This window comes from Ursus americanus, chromosome 1 (assembly GCF_024610735.1).
Source record: "Ursus americanus isolate L20-20 chromosome 1, mUrsAme1.1.p, whole genome shotgun sequence".
Classification (NCBI taxonomy): domain Eukaryota; kingdom Metazoa; phylum Chordata; class Mammalia; order Carnivora; family Ursidae; genus Ursus; species Ursus americanus.
In genome coordinates this window covers 79,417,206-79,436,741 of record NC_142127.1, presented here as the reverse complement: position 1 = coordinate 79,436,741, position 19,536 = coordinate 79,417,206, and the positions used below count along the sequence as shown (strand labels likewise).

At 41.4% G+C, this 19,536-nt stretch overlaps 1 protein-coding gene across 2 annotated transcripts in view; it reads right to left on the bottom strand.

Annotated features, from left to right (window-relative positions):
- Nucleotides 1–2,332: 2,332 nt before the first annotated feature.
- ADAM23 (ADAM metallopeptidase domain 23) overlaps nucleotides 2,333–19,536 on the bottom strand; it is a 251,687-nt gene continuing 234,483 nt past the window's right edge. For both annotated transcript variants that reach the window (XM_087862985.1, XM_045806585.2), the window contains 2 exons: nucleotides 12,969–13,059; nucleotides 2,333–5,986 (listed from right to left, as the gene is read on the bottom strand). In XM_087862985.1, coding sequence (XP_087719111.1) covers nucleotides 5,938–5,986; nucleotides 12,969–13,059 — 140 coding nt within the window. In that variant the 3' untranslated portion in view covers nucleotides 2,333–5,937. The remainder of the gene's footprint in view (nucleotides 5,987–12,968; nucleotides 13,060–19,536) is intronic.

The following is a 19,536-nucleotide window of genomic DNA, read 5'->3' as shown; positions in this document are numbered from 1 at the left end:
AGTTTACAGGTCAAGTCAAAAAGCCCTCGTTGTCATTAGTGACAGCCCCAAACATTTAAGACTGAGCCATGATGAGAACGCCAGTGGGAAAACACTTAAAGAAGACAAGGTTCTAGTGGAGAATTCAGATATCTGAAAGTTAGACTCAACTTTACAGGGGTTGTTATTCATGAGCGGACTTCCACAAACCAAAATGAGTCTTGGTTAACCTAACAATTAGTTATCACGGCATTAGGTCCAATGGCACAGCTTTTTTCTCAAGTATCACCTCCCCTGTGAAGTCCTTTCGATCTCAAGGGCAGCGATAGTGTCTTCTTCCTCTCTTCTTCTGAAGTACCTAATACTTAGGTCTGGTAGGGCACTTATCACATTGTATTTACATGTTGCATCTTATTTCCAAGATTGAGAGCTCGTCATTGCATGCCTGAGACCTGGCACAACATGGTAGGATTTTTATAGATCAAGTGTTCGTGAAAGGTAGAAGGAAAAGAAGGAAGGAGGGAAGGAGGGAGGGAGAAAGAATGGAAGGAAACATGGACACTTAGCATTCCTTAACCAAGGGTCTGAGCAGCTCTTCCTGAGTCTTGGCATTTTGCTTCCTGTGCCTTGAGCGTGCTTCCCACTTCCTTAGACTAGTGAACTCTTGTCATCTCTCAAGATAGTTCAAAACTCACTTCTTTTAGGAAGCCTTCCTGCATCCCTCTCCCACCTGCCCCGTATCAGTTCTCATCTGTCCCATTCATGATGTTGTCTGTTACATTGATCATGGATCTCTCTCTGCTAAATCGTAAGCAAATTTAGACCAAGGATTTCCTTCTGTTCCCTCAATTTCCACGAGAAGTTCCTGGCATAGAGGCTTAATAAATATTTGTTGAACGAGTAAATTGATAAATGGAAGTCCCTAATCCTTGCACATTAACCTAACGGGTGCCTATCTTAAATTTCAAAAGTGACTTAAGAATGCCATTGTGAGGGGCGTCTGGGTGGCTCAGTCAGTTAAGTGTCTGCCTTCTGCTCAGGTTATGATCCCAAGGTCCTGGGATCCAGCCCCACGTGGAGCTCTCTGCTCAATGGGGAGTCTGCTTCTCCCTCTCCCTCTCCCTCTGCCTCCTGCTCGTGCTCTCTCTCAAATAAATAAATAAAATCTTAAAAAGACAGAATTCCATTGTAAGCATATGGATTACCTACTCATTCACATCAAAGTTTTAACTCTAAGGCTGCTGTTCTGTGTTTAGGGAGTTTCTGGTTTCAGACCACCTTTCTCGGTCAGTATCCAAGGGAGCATGGGGTAGAACTCATTTCAATGTCAACCTCAAAAACAGAACGACTTTAAGGAAAAGGCATCAAAAAAATCAGATAATTCTTTTAAACTCAAACTTAAATGGTACTCTTACATGCTTTCTGGTTTAAAGTGTGATATTTGTGTTACTTTAAAGTGTTTCTGTATTTCTTTTATTACATGAAATTACATAGAGATGAATGAATTATGGTGAATGGACATGAAATTTCCGTGAGATTATTCAGCTTGGGCAGAAGAGGCTCTTGCATGGGAATCTGAAGTAAGGGGACTGAGAGGATAAGCTGATGATGCTAGAAAACTAAGCAAGGTGGAGGCTATGAAAGGCAGGCAAAAGTTTCGGTCACACTAGTTAAGTTTGAACTTCATCCTAGAGGAGATCAAGAGTCCCTGCAAGCTTCCAGCAGAAGAACGATGTGGTCAGAGCCGCCTCTCTGCATGCCCGTGTGGTAAATGTATGTGAGTTACCGGTGTCTGCTGAGGCCAAGCCAAGGATGGAGGAGACAGACCGAAAGACCTCTGTAAAGAAGGAATATCATTTGGTGACCACTCCCATGTGAGGTGTGAGGAAACTCCTTCCTTCGAATGTTTTTGATAAAACGATTTGTATAACCAAATACTTCTATTCTCTTTATAGCTTGATTGTAAATTCAGTACCAGGTCAAAAGTGTGGGTCTTATTACTAGCCATCCCCTTTAGATGCAGAAGAGAGACACTAAAGAAAAAAAAATTGGGGGCGCCTGGGTGGCTCAGTGGTTAGGCATCTGCCTTCAGCCCAGGGCGTGATCCCAGAGTCCCTGGGATCGAGCCCCGCATCGGGCTCCCTGCTCCGCTATGAGCCTGCTTCTTCCTCTCCCACTCCCCCTGCTTGTGTTCCCTCTCTCGCTGGCTGTGTCTCTCTGTGTCAAATAAATTAATTAATTAAATCTTGGGGAAAAAAAGTTAATGGTATGATCCTAAGGAGGGTTCCCCCCCCCGATTTAAAAGAGGCAGAGCATTTCCAATAAATCCAATGAAACTGAATTCTAATCAGGAATATGTTTCTCATGAATCAGAGATTTTATTTTGCTCCATTGGCTGCTTAAATTTTCAGTGAGCCTGACTGAGAAGCCCATGCTAAAACTCTTGATATCAGACACGTGGCCATTTAATCAACACCACAAGATAACACAAAAAAGGGGTCCTAAGAAAATTGATCAAAGTATAAAGCTACAACAGTCTATGTTAACAAAGATTTTAATACACACTTGACTAAAAGATGCATACAATGACTACTGAATCTCCATTCATAGGCAGCCAACGAGATTATGAATGAGTTTATTAACTTCAAACAAAACCTCAGGTTGTACACTTAAAAAATTACAAACTATTTAAAAACGAAAATTAACAATGGAAGCAACAATGACTATAAAATATGATGGGATGACTTTAAAGAAAGGTTCAAGTATTGTTCGTAAAGTTCTTCAGACACTGGAGTCTTTGAGAAGTTTGTGCATTTCTCATCTTTGCATAGTAAAAACAAAAACGAAAACAAAAAACATACTACTTGGGAAAACTCCACAGCTCTATGTGATTCATGTTTCATAACATGCACCTATGTGTACTGATCATTTATCTAACAGGAGTAGCACTAATTCAGTGGGCTCATGCAGTATCCCAGGTGAGCGATGAAGTTAGCGCAGACCTCCTCATCCAGGTGTCGTTAATTAATGCAGCAAAGAAGAGCGGATGAAATGGGAACTCGTCATCGCTTAACGCTAACTCTTGTTGGGTAACAGTAAGATGGCGATACGCTTGTGCTTTGAGCTCAAATTAATAGAAAGGACGATTCTCACCACAAAAATCAGCAAATGAATGGCATGTGCAAGAGAAAAGACAGCAAAGAGTTCGGAACGACATAACCGAATACCACCAAAAATAATTATAATCCATTGTTTACGGTTGGTATGGTTGCATTATCTTTCCTATTCATACACACGTAGCTTAAAGCTTGTGTATTTTACATATACACACAGATAATTTAACACTGGAACATAGGTTTGGTTACCTATGAAACTGTCAGTGTGACAAAAAGTTACACTGACATTTGCCATTATGTACATAATATTTGGGGACCACTGTGGTCTGATTTAAAACGTAACATCGCACACTTACAATGTTGTCTGTGAAATGCTCAAAAGTTAATAATAGAGATTTAACTTGTTTTGTAACCACCATGGTTTTGTTTCTGTGAAGTCACCTTGGTGCCTCTGGAAGAGCAGTGAGATGTGTGCGGTGTACTCAGTGACGCGTGGAATCCGTGGAACCCGCGAGTGAGTCGGATCCAGCAAGGACATAAACAATACAGTGACAGGAAGAGATGCCAAGTAATCTGAGTTTCCTCCGGGTGGAGGGTCACAAACCGTGCCTCAGGCAGCCGAGAACAAGGCTGACACGCCCTGGAGCTAGCCTTGTTACTGCAGCATGGATAGACAGCTGGTTCTGGGTACTGACTGCAGAGCTGGGGGGCACCCAGGACTCCGAAAGCAGTCACGGAATTAGGATGTCAGGTGATGACCTCCCAGAACAAACCGAAATTAAGGTTTCTGCTCTATCGTGATACTGTCTCAATTAACTAGCCCTGGAAAAAACCCACAGTTTTAAGCAGTACATTTTTAGCACACTATCCTTTCCAAAATCAAAGCAAAAATTGTGAGACCGGTGTCAGGAATCTTGCTGGAAAGGGACTGAAAGCCAAATCTAGCAACTCATTTGGTGGCCATGAAGTGAATAGTACAACGGTGTGTCCTGTTCCTAAAAAGAGGATGTTGGGGAAGTGCAGGCTCTCGGGGGGCTTCAGGAAAGCTTGTCTCTAAGTGGGTGCTGACTGAAGGACTCACGTACAAGTTTCTACATTCAAAACCAAGTCAGGACCAAATTTCTTTATTCGTGTATATACTGAACACTTGAACGGAAGCTATCTTGATCATACATGGAAGAGGAAAGCGGTGCCGGTGAAGGAAACTCGGAGGGACTTGGGAACCCAGATTACATCAGCACAACTGCCTGGAGTCAAAAGAAGATCACGAATTTGTGAAGAGTAGAATCCCATCACATTCCAGAACATTCCACAGACCAGTAACACACTACAGGCCCCCAACAAGATTTGTTGAAAACACAACACACTGACGTAAAGCCCACGACAGCAATGCTCACAAGAGGACAACCACTGCCTCTTGTCCAGGACCGGCTTGCCAGTGGGCTCCTACCACACGTACTTCCATGCAGGAAGGTGAAGCATGAATGAGATACTGACAATACGAGATGTGAATCAGATGGAAAGCTTAACTTTTTCCCCCAGTTTTTGACATTGAAAAGTTATTTTTTTAATTTAAGGCTTTAAGTTTATCCTCCTTTCACATTAAAGACAGGGAAAGAAAACTGTCAAAACCAAAAACGCAAATCATGAGCTTGGCACTTTTGTGATTCATTGAGAGGGTGTCTACTTTCTTACATTATATACATACATTTATAATGACATCAAAAAATGTTAGACTTGTCAGTACATATATTTGCATTTACATAATTTTTGTGTTTTTAATATGGGTTATTTAGTTGTTTGTATCCCGCCCCCCCACCCGCCACTTTTGCTTATTTTTGGTTTCAGGCATTTCATTTTGTTCAAGCATTTCCTTTTAACTTGCACCTGTTTTGTGCCCAAACTCCCTGCATCTGTGGCTACATCTGTCTTTTTAAAGCAAGCCCCCAAATCACTAAACAACGCATTACCAGAGAAGAGAGAGAGAAAACAGCGAAAAGAACCCAAAAGATGGGGAGCAAACAATAAACTCAAATCTACAGAGAACCTTTACAAGAAAAATATTTCAGTACAGACAAGTGAAAATGATGTGTCAAAATCTCTTATTTCCATATTTACATTTATAAAAGAACTATACAATAGCATCATTGTTCAAATTCCAGCTCCCATTTCCAAAGGATGCTTGGTCCAGGCGAACACACGAGGGGAAAGGGACTCAACAAGAGCAGGGGTCCATGGAGTCTCTCGTGGCCCGGGCTAGACGAGGGGGTGAGGGCCAGGCAGCCTCCGTGTGTTCCCTGGCCGTCTTCACCTTGGGAATTCAGCTGCAGGTTTGCTGTGGATTGGCTTGCTAGCTGCTTGTTGTAGATATGCCATGCGGATTTTACCCTTTCGAAAATGAGATCTTCATGCCACTGGAGTGTGTCATTGGTAGGAAGAGAACAAAAAAATCATGCCAAATCATTTAGAAGATAGTAAGTGCCAGCAGGCTGAGGAAAGAAAAAAAATCATTTGCTATTTTTTAATGGTTCTTTTATTGCACTTAATTTTTTGTTATTGTTCCTTCTTCCTTTAGATAGAAAAAAAGATTCTGAAATAGTTCTTTTTATAACATTGTCTTTTATCCCCTTTTCTTGACAGGTGGGGAGAGGGGTTCTTTGAAATTATTTTCCAAAAGGACAGTTTCCTTGTACCCCATCCCTGTCCCCCAACTTCGGTCCTGTGGTCATTACCACCCAGTGGTCTCGCTTACAGACTTAACAGTTCCGGCAACGGGGCAGCGGGTCTGTCACAGCCCGAATCCAACAGTGCAAGGCACCGCTCACCCAGTGCCGCCGCTGACTCAGATCGGGCCTTGCTGGGTGGGATCGAACCTCCTCTTCTTGACATTTCTTCCAGAGTTGCAGGCAGAGAGGGAAAAATCCACAATATTAATCAGATCGTGAGGAGAGGAGGGTGAGGATAATGACAACGCTAGTTCCAGAGCAAAGTAATCAACTCACACGGGGGCAGACTTCCCAAAATAACCGGAGACACAGAACAGCTCACACGTCTGAATGTCTTGACAACTAGAGCACACGCATTTGTAAAGATCGAAAGGAGCTTCGAGTTGTTCATTTTAAATCATTGGAAGCCTCCGTGGCCCAATTGGTTTCTTAATTCAGAAGTAAAGGATAGGGCTAATTTTAAGCAGACGAACATGACAGGAAGGGCTCTTCCCCCATTCTAGGGGGTCTTAGGGGAGCTACGCAACACTCTGAAGGGCTCCTAGCTGCTTCCTTCCAGGACTCGAGAGTTCTCGATCAGTGGGTCAGCCTTTGCCAAAAGGGCAAAGAGCCTTGTTCTACCCAGTTATCTTGCTGCCTTGATGTGTGAGCTCTTACCCCACCATGGAACAAGCATTTTTCATATAGAATAAATGGAAAACCAGAGCGCACGGTAAGACAGTACACTCCAAGGAGAATGGACACAGGCTCGGGTTAGTTAAGCAAATGCAGCAGTTAAGCTTAGTGGAAATGAGCAAGTTAAAATGACTTGCTCACAGTGTCCAGTCTCCTAAAAAGTGGTTCCTATGTAGAAAAAGAGAAAAAGAAAAGAACCAGCAAGACACTACAAGGCAACAACAGAAGTCGGTTGCAACCTCCCCATGGTCTGGCTTCATGTGGGGCACCAAGCAAGGGGGCTCATGCATTTAGTCTGCGCACTGGGCGGGTGCAACGCTGCCACCGAGGCGTCATGCAAGACGGGAGCCCGAGGAGCCCCCGAGATCCCTCTCTCCCCTGTCCACTCAGGGCCAGCTGGACACCCTTCCAGCCCTAAGTGCCAAAAAATTACAGTGTGCTTCTCCTGCCCCCGCCCCACGTAATTCTAAATAAAAACAATACTGAAGCTCAAAATATGTATAAAGGCATCCCGCAAAGTTCTCGTTTCTCCCAAGATGACCACTTTGATACTTCTCTTTTGAAAGAACAAAAATTAAAAAAAAAAAATCTCCCTTTTAAAGAAAATCTCCCTTTTCTTTTAAAAGTTTTCATTAAAATGGCTTCATTAATGGCCTACGCCTATGGTTTGTTGGCCTAGCAGGTGACCCATTGGTGCAAACACTATTTGCAACAGTGCTACTTCCTGCTTTCCCCCAGTCCCTGTCACCTACAACAACCCTCTTTGGAGTCATTCTTGACAGCAGGCACTGCTGCTGCTTTGGGATCCAAAAGGGACATCTCCCATAATGCACCTGGCACAGAGTTCGTTTGCTTCAGAGCACAGGACCTGCGTCTACTACCCACCCACACTGACAGCCCTTAAGAGTAGGTGTGTAAGGAACAACTCTACCTGGCAGTCACACAGGGAAAAACAAGGACTGCTTGACCCTGAAGGACCAGGGGCTCCAACCAAGGCAGCTATCTGTTGCTGAAACTGGAGAGAAATGTGAAACTAATGTCCATTCAATTAAAAACGAATATTGAGGAACAATTAAGCCAGCTAGCATGTGCATGTAAACGACTACATCGCTCACGTCTAAATTCCCTTATTCAAATTCAGGGAACGGCAGATAAACAGCCATGTCCAGGTCTTCACTGCAATCCCGCTCATTTTTAAATGGAGGTCTGACTTTCCATTTCAGCCTGGCATACAGTCAACCTCCAGTGTCCAAAAGCTCGTGCTCCTTTTCAAAGTCGGTGTTTGAAGTTTAGATTGCATTATTTTAAGGGAAATCTATTCTACAGGGTGAATGGGTCCCCAGGAGGCCACGCCACCCTGTAGAGCCATGTATTTCTACAGGAAAATGGACTCTGAATACCAACAGGGTATTTCCTCTATTTCCTCCTACCATTAGGGTCCACTGTATTTCCTCCACAGATGTCCGAGCAGGAGGAAGGCAGGGCCCTGTAAGGAGGACGCAGAAGGACCCTCCCGTGGCAGGCTGACTGTGAGGGTTCCTCACATATCAAGTGCAGAACTGCCACGGTGAACTGTGAGAACTCACCATATACTGAGAACTGCCTGCCCTGAATTTTCGACATGAAAAAAAAATCTTTTTCTTCCATTAATGGGAAAGCACAACCATCACAGGTAGATGGTCGCTGTCTCCCTTTCACAACTGTTTCATTGGAATTCCCTCTGCTCACTAGGATTGGGAAGGCAATGAACTTTCTCATCATAACCCATAAGGTATCTCTGGATCATTACACAGTATTAGCACAATCCGTAAGCTTTGCATTGACCCAGTTTTCATCAATCTTTATGATGTCTGAAAAACCCGTACTTTTGTCTACAATATATGTTATATACATATCCATCTGTACAAAATTAAAACAAAGCTCTTCAGGTAACAACAGCCATCGTTGGTCCATAAAGCCTTTAGTTCTTTCAAGGCTATATATTTACCCACTGCTATCACCTTCCTATCTTTCCACAGTGAGTCATCACCACCTACCAAATACCCTTCACTCAACCCCTCCTACGGGGACCCCTGCTAGGCCACCTTTGACAGTGTTCACTTCCCCAGAGGGCTGAGTCAGGGAGCTGACCTTGGGTCTTCCTGGCCAGCCTGCTAGGTCTGAGTGAGAAGGTGCCTAACCCAGGAGTTGCTGAACTTAAAGGAATTAGGCTCCTTGTTTCCCACTGGGATATGCTCATGGAATTCAGATAAGCAGCAGCTTGGTTTTCCTCATAGAAAGACTAGCTAAAATCGATTCCATTTCCTAGTTCTACAAAAATCAAAAACAAAGCAAGACATTTACTCTTCTGAGAAAATATAATTAGTAATATCAAATTCCTTTCAAATTTCATCCAACTCGACATTCAAAAATTCAACTTTCCTTGTGATAAACTCAGATACGATCCTCCACATATCATTTATGTGAGTACCTTTTCTTTAACCTTTTCTTTAGTATGTCCTCTGAAATGGAACATAGGCCAAACAGAATTGCTTACGGTCAAAATCAGGCTCAGTAAGAACTTGTAACCCAAGTAACTTCTCATAGAGAGGAAATCACGGTTACTACACAGACTTATTAAAGTAACAGTGTTAATGTCGACAGCAGCTCTGCCAGGCATATGACCACTACTGCCACTGAATTACATTGAGAGAGCAAGTGGTGGGAAAGCGGGATGCGGTAATAGGGCTCCATAGTCTGAGGCGGGGTAACATGGTTGGAAGAGCTCAAGACTCCGCCTCAAATCCAGTCAACAAACTGTGTCACTGTTACCTTCAAGTTCTCTTCCTATTATCACCTAGAATTTCTCTTTCTGACGACCACCGCTATGATATTCACCTACTTCATAGGCATGTAAATAACTATATTGCTCACATCTCATTCCTACATTCAAATTTAGGGAATGGCAGATAAAAAGCCATGTCCATGGTGGGAACAGCAATTCTGTTCATTTTCAAATGGAAACATGAAATCCTCTTTTCATGTATTTGTTACCTTTCCTAAGATTTAGAGAAGATGCTACTAAAATGGTCCTGCATCTACTTGATTTTTCTAATGTCTAGTAAAAGCAACAGCCCTAAAAATCAAATCAAGCAGCATTATTATTCAAAACTGCACAGAGCCTATGAGTCTTCATGAGTCAACCAGGACCGAGGTTTGCAATACTCTGCAGCACAGTCCCTAGCTTTACTGTGTGTGTATAGGTGATGGAGAGGAAAAGGAACATGGGAGCAGTGGGCTTGTAAATAGATACAGATTTGGGGGAAAAGTTGGACATATCGGTGTGCCAAGAACCTACCTCCATTTTTCACAGGATTTCTCAGAGAAAAGTACTAACACTCCAAAGACTGAAAATCCATAAACTAACTGCTTCTGGAGTATGGGATTAACTGAAGTTACTACACATTACCTCACGCATCAGAATACGTTCAATAAAATAACCTACCAAATAGAGCATGTTTTTTCTTCTCGGGAGTTTAACGACATTGCTTATGGAATTCTTGTTTGCATTAAACAAAGCTTGCAGACTCTATTATTCTGCTAGAAAGATTTCATCTAGACTTATATTGTTTTTTTATCACAATTATCTTGACCAAACTTCATTATCGTTTATTCACACGAAGGTGCAGTCACACATGCATGCACACTCACATAGACTTGTGCTTTTTACCACTTATTTCAGAGGAAATATGACTTAAGAAAAAATCTATAGAGAATGGCAGACATTGTCAGGGGTCAGAGTATAGCTGTTTTCTCATTTATATTTGAACAGTTTGTGTATGATACGACACTTCTTCCGCATTTAAATGACTCACAGTGTTCCACCCCAAGAAATGTGACTTTAGGAAAAAGCAATACTTCCCCTGAGCAGTTAATATGTTCTCCTTTAACCTAAAATTTTATGTACCCTCCAGTTCTTCAGGTGACTTTGCTACTTGCTTTTCTTTTCTTTCTAGTAAAACACAATTCCAGGAAGGATATCCAATGACAGTATTTAGAGCAATCTCTTTTACAAACTATTTTCAACTTCTGATCCTAAATGACCCTCTTTTGTGTTTACACTGAACTCAATGAAAAACTCAAAGACTTTCAGTTCAATTAGCAAATAACTTCTAGACCAATAGTCTCCAAAATTGCCCAAGTGAGGGGGAACCTAACCTGCATCATTGGGCATCCATAGCCTTTTGCAAAGTAGAAGTAGTTATTTAACGTTTAATATAAACCCCATGGCTACTATTAAAATCTAAAGCAAATTCAGATCCTCAGATAGCAACCAAGAGTCATCACAAAGAGCAGAGGCCCCTCCAAGTTCAAACTCCTAACATTGAAGAATCATTCGGTCTTTTCTTTTTTCTTTGCTTTAGGGCACAGAGATCTTCACATTCTCCTGTGCCTCCCTACAATGTTTTCCTTTAGAGTAACTGCTGGGGTCACAGGGCACGGGAGGGGCATTGGCTTAGCGCAGCAGTACGCATGTCTGCACCGTAGTCCCCACTCGGCGGTTAGCAGGGGTTGTTTCTCATCTCACTAGGTGTCCACCTCCCCTTCCTTTTCTCTATTCTTCTGCTGATTAGACATCTCTCTCAGATATAAATAATCTGCACAGGGCTTAATCCACTTATATACACAGTGACAAAGGCTTTTCCATTTTTCCCCAAAGAAACATGCAATTCAAGCTGTGCGCTAGGCCAGGCCACTGTTTTGAGGTCCTGCTACAGAACAGTGTTCTTGTCTCTGAAGGCCAAGATGGCAAATTTGGCATTGTGTGTGGCTGGATAGCAAAAGATGCGCAGGACTGTTTTCCAGTCCTTGAAACTGAAGCTTCCTGATGCCAAGAAGGCTTAAGCTTGGGCACAAGCGAAGTTTATTTTTCTTGAAGCATGTTTATGAAAAAGTTCAAGGGAGCATTACAAAATAACAGATCATGGAACTACCATAATGTGCAGTGACTTTTTTACAGTAATATGGGACCAAGAAAAATTCTTGCTTGAATCAGGCTGGCCAAAACCAAACAACAACAACAACAAAAATATGTATGTATTTTGTCATTGTTGTTGTTGTTGTTAGGTACCATAAGTGACTCATTACCTGGACAATGTTTTGTTAATACCACAATGAGAAATTCAAATTTGAGTTGCCCATTTTGTGTGTGTTTTTAAAACACAATGATGCCAAGACTACTGTTTCAGCAAACAAGTTCAAGTTTACAAGAATCTCTGTAGAAAGGAAGTACCATTTGATAAGAACTTTCCAAATTGAAGCCACTCAACAACTTGTAGGCTTACTCATTGAATCTTAATATGATAACAAAATTAGCAAAAAATGTTGAATGTATTTAAATCATCGTGTGGTTTGTTTTTCCTTCATAGTCAGTTTCTAGTAATATTTTATCTGGTTTCAATATTTTGAATTCAGGATTCAAAATGTAAAGTAGCATAAAGTTCATTAATTAATGCAACTATTCAGATAATTCAAGTAAAAAACTTCCTCTACTGAGTAACCAGATGGAGGCAAAGTGGGTTTTCAATTTAGGTAATGGTCTTATTTCCCACTGAAATTTGTTTTACAGATCTGGTTGGGACTTAATTTATCATAGGGAGTATTTGGCACAGGAAGTCTCATCTACAAATCATAATAATCAAGCCACCACAGTATGAAAAGATATAAAAAGCAATTATCCAATGAATATGAGCTATGAAAACATCTAACCTTGATATATTAGCTTTACAAATTTTGATCATAATTAAGGTTAATTTGTGAATATCTGCCATGTCCATTTGAACAAACTCAGTTCAGTGATCGATGCACAGTCCAAACTAAAAGGTCACTATGGAAACATACCAGTTAATGTGCAGTTAATTAGAAAATATTTAAGTATCACAATGCCACAGATTTCAAATTCCAATGTGAAACCAATTCAGTTGGTTAGGGAATTAATAACATTTTTAAAATCTATTTTTAATAAAATAATGAAGCTTTTCAAATTACAAAGCTACGTATAACGTGTTACGTGTGAAAAAATAATGAACAAATAAATTGTTACTTAGGTTGTGAAAATCTCAACAAATCAGTTTTAAACAGATACAAAGGATTTATATCCACTTATTTCTGACTACCTAGTTTCCTGATCATCGTGTATAAAAAGCATTGCTCCTAAAAGCTGGAGCGTCTTCCCCTGAAGAACCTCTACTTTGTTCTCCTTAAGTTCGTGCATGTGAGAGCCTTCTCCGTGTCCTGTTCTCCCACTACCCTGAAGATGACATCTGAGGTTCCATGTCTCTTCTTCTCTAACCCATTTCTCAATAAAAATATTTACTTGTAGCAGTTTACTGCTCAACCTTGCAATCTCGTAGCAGGAACTCAAAACTTGGTTATGTAAGCAGAAAAGAGAAGTGCCAGAGCCACCGAGAAGCAGACATGCGCCGTTGCTTACTTAAATCCCCATCCTGTGCCCCCAAGGACAATAGCTGCTACCAGGATGGCACCAGCGATGGAGCCTATTATGAGATTGGTGGCACTAGGACCTGTGACAAAGGATCATGGGAAGAAAGTCATATGAGCCAACGACTGTCATTACCACAAGGGAAAGGCAGTTAAGCGGTTTCAGGAAGTAAATACCCTGCACAAAAAAAATCGCTAAAGACTTCAATCGCCTTTATCTCCTTAGCTTAATGGCGCTTCCGATGCCATGGAGAGCTACTGCTGGGCTAGGAATGGCTCTACACCTCAAGCTTCTGCACAACTCAGTTCCTTTAAATTCACCTTCCACAGAATGTGAAGCGGCCGGCGCCGCCCGTCTTTCTTCTCCTCCTTCCCAATATCATGACTCAAACAAGCGAAAGAGCACATCACGAACACGGATGCGTTGGAACTAGCTCGACCTGACTGGCCAATGAGGGCGGGAAAAGAGGGACAATATCCTAACCCAGTGCTCTTTCAAGCAGCATGCCAACTGGTCTGAAGACATTTTATTTTTTTTAATCCCCCACGTGGAAACAGTGCACATTTCAAAGTCAGAAGGGTGTTACTAATAGAGATCTGACTTCGATGCCTCGCGCTCAGAGCCGCGTTTCCTCACTGTACAGACCCGTCGAGCGTTGAAACTACGGCAGGAGGTTCCAAAGACAGGATAGGAAGGAAGCACAAAACTCAACTGGGGAATTCTGTGGCAAATGGAAAAAAGATTCTGCAGGTTCAGTTGAGACTATCTTTCAAGTTCCCATGTGCAAGCTGAGGCTTGGAGATAGATTTTTAAAAGGGAGCAGAAAGGACGGCAAGATAGAAAACACAAGGTGGAGTTTCCATCAATTGTCTGAGTCAGAGGTGATACACGGGACAGCGCATCCTCTCTACTCACAGGAAAACGCCTTAGCTTGCGATTTGTCGGTGTAAGCGACATTAACTTTAGTACAAGAATTATTACGAATATCATCATATCCTTTGGGATGCTAATACATAGCTACAGGGCCCCTAACAGCTGAATATCCTGTTCCAGAAGTCACAAAGCCAATTTTGGTACTTTCCCCAAACCCCTCGACTTTGCGAATATATTCACTTCTGTAAAAAAATTCTCTTTTCTGCTCACATCGGTGTCCTCAACTGCGTACATAAACGGATGCCACTTTCAGCAGGACTAAAGTTGTGTGCGTCACGTGTTTTTAACTCTGAGACCCCCCAGTGCTTGCGAGGGCGAGTAGAAAGCTGGGAGGACAGCCGTGGTTAGGGGTGTGGGGCTGTGGTCTCTTCAGGCTCCTGGGCTTGTGACACATTCTTAGGACTAACCACTGAGGTCCTACGGAACACACATCTCAGTGGCCTTCAGAAATGCACGAATTCTAATAACCAGTAATAAGAAAGAAAGAAAAGCAGGCTGGTCACTCTGCATCCAGCACTTACTACGTGCCAGGTGTGATTCTAAGCACGTGACGAATACTAGCTCTTGGGATCTCACAAAAACCAACGAGGTAGGAATTAGGACTACCCCTGTTTAATAGAAGAAGAAACAGTGGCTTCTAGAATGTAGTGACAGAGGCAAGATTTGAACACAGATCTGTCTGACTCCAACGCTTGTGCTATAAATCAAGGGTCAGCAAGCTACAGCCCACCGGCCAAATCTGGCCCCACTTCCTGTTTCTGCGAAGAAATCTGACTGGAGGGCAGCCACACTAATTCATTTTCATGTGGTTTACCAGGTGCTTTTGCGCTTAGACAGCAGAGTCACAAGGTTGTGACAAACATCCTGTCGCCTGCAAAGTCAAAACTATTTACCTACTGGCCCCTTACAGAACGTTTGCTAACCCCTGCTCTACTGAAACATTCCATTTATATATATTTCCTTCCCGCACGGAAACACATTTTGAAACAAACATTGAGAAAATATTTATATTTCTGTGTACATGATGCTTTAGGCACGATTTGCACTTTACTAACTCAGAAAACAGGCTGGGATTAGAATCAATACATAATTCATGAGAAATGATTCCCGATTTACAATTATAAACTAAGGAGTAGAAATAAAAGCCCCCACTCCCCTCCCTCCCAAAAAAAACCCCAAACACACAAAAAAGCCCAAACCTTCCGTCCGTGGAATCCTTAGTGACTAAATGAACATGACACTATCAGCTAAGCCAGGAGGTGTTAAAACTATTTGTACTGTACTATTGCCGATTTTTTTAAAAAAACTATATTTATTATTTAGCAATTATGGCAAAATTTAGAAATCGAAGGAAAACAATCAGCTAATAAACTAAAATAGTGCATCAACCAAGGGTAATAACAAATCTATTTTTAGAAAAAAATACACTTATATGGACTTACCTGTCACAACCAAAAATAGGCACAAACCAACAAGACGGGAAGGGAGGATGAGAACAAAGGCTGGTAACAAGGACCATGCTTTACAACAAATGCCTTGCGGTTTGCCTATCTCTAAGGCTCAAAGGGAAAATTATTAAACTTCATCCCTTAGTTGGCACATTGCAGCAAATCACAATTATGGTCAATAAATAATCTAAAAAAAACACCATTGGAATGATTTTCTTTTCTTTTCTTTTCTTTTTTTTAAACTACCTTTCTTCAAGGAGGAATTTCACATAAACGTATATATAAAATTTCCCCTGGAAAAGGAATGTTACTTCTATATATAATCCAGTCAGCAGATCCAAGGTGAAATTTTACAAGACAGAGTTTGTTTTCTCTAAAGATGTTACCTCTGCCATACTACTCTCTTTTCTAACAAGTAAAGAGCAACAAAATATCTTTTCCCGTGTTTCTAGCTGCCGAGTTAACTAGCTTCACAGTCCCTACCAGTGGGATGTGAGTGCCAGTGGGATGTGAGTGAGCAGGGGCAAGTCAAGTCAAAGTCCTTCAAACCAGGGGAGAGAAGGTTCGAGTCATCTTCAACACAGAGCAGGACCTCTGGGCCTGCGTCCCTCTGACTGGGGTCTCCCAGACCCCGAATGGAAGAGCACCTGTGGGCTGTAATTACTGGGACTAAGGAAGAATGTGTGTCATAGTATCAACGTGCCCATCGTTTGGACCAGTTGAGTGCAGGGTATCCGGTGATTTCTTAAGATACTCGTACCTCATGCTTGGCTCACTGGGAAGTGTTCCCACCAGACCCGTGAACACAAAGACAGCACGTGAAGGGCTATTTCTGTCATCTGTAAATGTTCTCTATAATTAGAGGAAGAGGGAAACATTGCAATAATCTTTTGGTCTACAGGTTAGCAACCTCGTGAAAGCACTATCCCATGGAGCACTGACGACTATTCTGAGGATGTGGGCCAAGTACAGAGCAACCTAAATGAAGGCGCCAGAAAAGCCTGTATTTCTGGGAGAGATCAACAGGCAAGTGGCACACAAGTTACTTATTAATGCACCAGCTACTTTTAAGACAAAACCACCAGATAATTTGCAATTGTTCACAGAAGGTTTTGCAGGGCTGGATAAATATCTCTTTCTTCTTCATAATCCTAGGTCCCAAATATTTATGTAAACTTCTAATTTGAATTATCTATTTTATATGAAAAAAATGAAGGCAATATCTTACATATCTTCTTTTAAAAAATTAATCCAGAGCCTCCTCTATCACTATAATTAAGTGGAAAAGGTATTAGTGACTATCATTCAGATTATCTTAAAACGACACTACGATGGTTGATAATTCCTAATTGGATATGGGGGTCTATTTGACTAGTGAAGACTGCACTCATTAAAGGAATCCTAATCAAACACTCGCATAAAAGCATTTTTTTGCCAATAAAAAATAATGACAATAAAATGTCTGTATCTTAAAATTACTTTTATAAGTAGAGGAGCAATGGAAGCTTTTGGACCATCATCTTAGTTGTGAAGACATCATAAGCACCCCAATCTTATTTTATGCCCCACATTGTTCCAGACAGGAGAAGGTTCTTCACTGCACGAGAAAACCACATGACACAAACACATCCAAATCACACCACAGGTTGCACTAGCACGGGAAACACGTCAACGAGACAACACGTGGTAGGGGTCAGGGACGAAAGGTCAGCTCACACACCAGGAACCAAACAGAAACACTCTGAAACTCACAAAGATGCTTACTCTATTCCCCACCCTGTGCCTCCAAAAATCACCCCCAGGGCCAGAATGGTGCCGGCCACAGCACCTATTAGCCTGCTTGTGGCCATGTTCACTGTGTGGAGGGAAAACGGAGATTTTTTTTTTTAACATAGGAAATTAATTACACACTGATTTTGCTAACACACAAAATAATCTATTTAGGAAATGCTTTGAGAGTCAGTTAAATACTGACATCTTTCCTTTAAGATTTGAAATGAAGGTCTATGTACACACTGAAAATACTTAAGGCTAATTTCGATAATTTTGAGGATAATTTAACTTCAAACTCCACAAACCCTTCTTAAAAACATCATCTCTTATAAATACACTTAACCACATAAATAATCTAATTGGCGTTAGAGTTTGTTCCTACAAGGAAGGAGTTGGGATTAAAATGTCTCTTAAACTGCGTAACAGCAAGTCTGGGTTTTAATTACAAAGTAACAAACCATTAGTATACTTTATAAACTTCTCACACTGCAAAATATGCCTAAGAAGCTACATGTTCTTAAAATTCAGAGCTTTTTATCCAATTCTGTGAAAATCCTTACAAATATAAAACAGAGTATCTTTGAAATGAAGTGTATTTTCACCTGGAAGAGTGCATTTCACATAACTCTGTCATGTTTGGGTTTCTGCCCCAGTATTTGGGCATTTAGGTTTTTTTGTTTACAGTTTCCCGTGCATCAACTATTCACTGAGAGAAGAATGAAGGTCGCCGGGAAGCTTCCGAGCGCCCAGGAGTAGATTGCTGCGTGGAGACACTCCATCCCCGCACATCCCCACTTCCCTGCAGAGATTTCGGAGACGGCAAGAAGGGCCTGCAAGGACCACAGGTCCCCAGGCTGCTCTCCACAGGCAAGATGCAGTTCAGGGTTGAAGCAGGAAGACAGATTATTTAAGATTGAGTGGGGGGGGGGCGGTGCAAGCGTGTGGACACGTACACACTTTACCTCATCTCCACGCAAATCAAAGTACTGGCTTCACATCACTTTACTACTGAAAAGAGAGATTCACTTCGGTAAGGCTGCATCGCACAGACTGTGAGCGGCGAGACAATGACGCAAAACAAAGAACCACAATTGGAACTCACAATTTTTTAAGGCTTGATATTGGGTTCATTGACCTTTTTGTCTAACTACTCTCCCACAAAAGAAAGAGAACCTTGGATCTCCAGCCCTGGGAGCAGCTGTACTGCATTTTCTCACAGGGCAAACTATATGAGTGAGACTCTAGTTTTGTCATTAGGTAGGCACAACCTGAGTTGTTCTTAAAAAGCAAAAAAGAAAGAAAGAAAGAAAGAAAGAAAGAAAGAAAGAAAGAAAGAAAGAAAGAAAGGAAGGAAGGAAGGAAGGAAGGAAGGAAGGAAGGAAGGAAGGAAGAGAAAGAAAGAAAGAAAGAAAGAAAGAAAGAGAAAGAAAGAGAAAGAAAGAAAGAAAGAAAGAAAGAAAGAAAGAAAGAAAGAAAGAAAGAAAGAAAGAAAGAAAGAAAAAAGAAAGAAAGAAAGAAAGAAAGATGGGAAACACAACAGAAAACAAAGCCTACTGAGGGCATTGAGGGGAATGGAAAGAAGACCAACATATAAGGTGGTGGTGATGTTTCCCAAATATGACAATATATTAGAATCCAAAGGAACCTACACTGTATCTCAGATTTCCAAATTGTGAAGGCTAATACTGGATTGATTGGAAGGCATTAAAGATATAAGTACTCATTTTTTTTTTAAGATCTTAGAAAATCATTGCCAAATACTAAATTAACAAGGATACATTATTTTGTGATTTTTTTTTCTTTTTTCTTTTTTTCGCTTAAGATTTGGGCATTGGCCCTCAGAGCCAAAATGCATGAAAGTCCTATCACCTCTTCAATGTTGACAGAAGCTACAACACTTGATAATGCTAAATTGTCGGAAACATACACACACCGGTAAAATACGGTGCTAAATGAATATTTGTTAACTTTTAAAAACTGTAACTGCATGAATGATGAATAAAATAGCAATTTAAAGAGGCTTTTGTGTTTGCTACGGATGTAACTTTTCACTGTGGAATCAAGAAAACGAGGCCATCTGTCATGTGGGTTTTAGAAACTAACCAGGGGAGCTACCGTTGAGTCAAATACGCATTCCAGATAAACAGTCTACAATCTCTGCTGAGCACGATTATCTCCAAATTCTTCACTGATACGCACTCTAACAGCAAAGCAAGATAAAGTGGGAAAAGAGCTTTTTCAAAAGTATCCCCCCTCCTCCTTGTTCGCCCGCCTTCCCTCCCACGACCCTTACTTCTGATACACGGAAAATGCATGTAGAGTACTCTTGACTCGTTATCATGACACTTAACAGGGCTATCTCTTCCAGCGGGTCATGACTCAACCTGCTTTTAAACTGACATGAA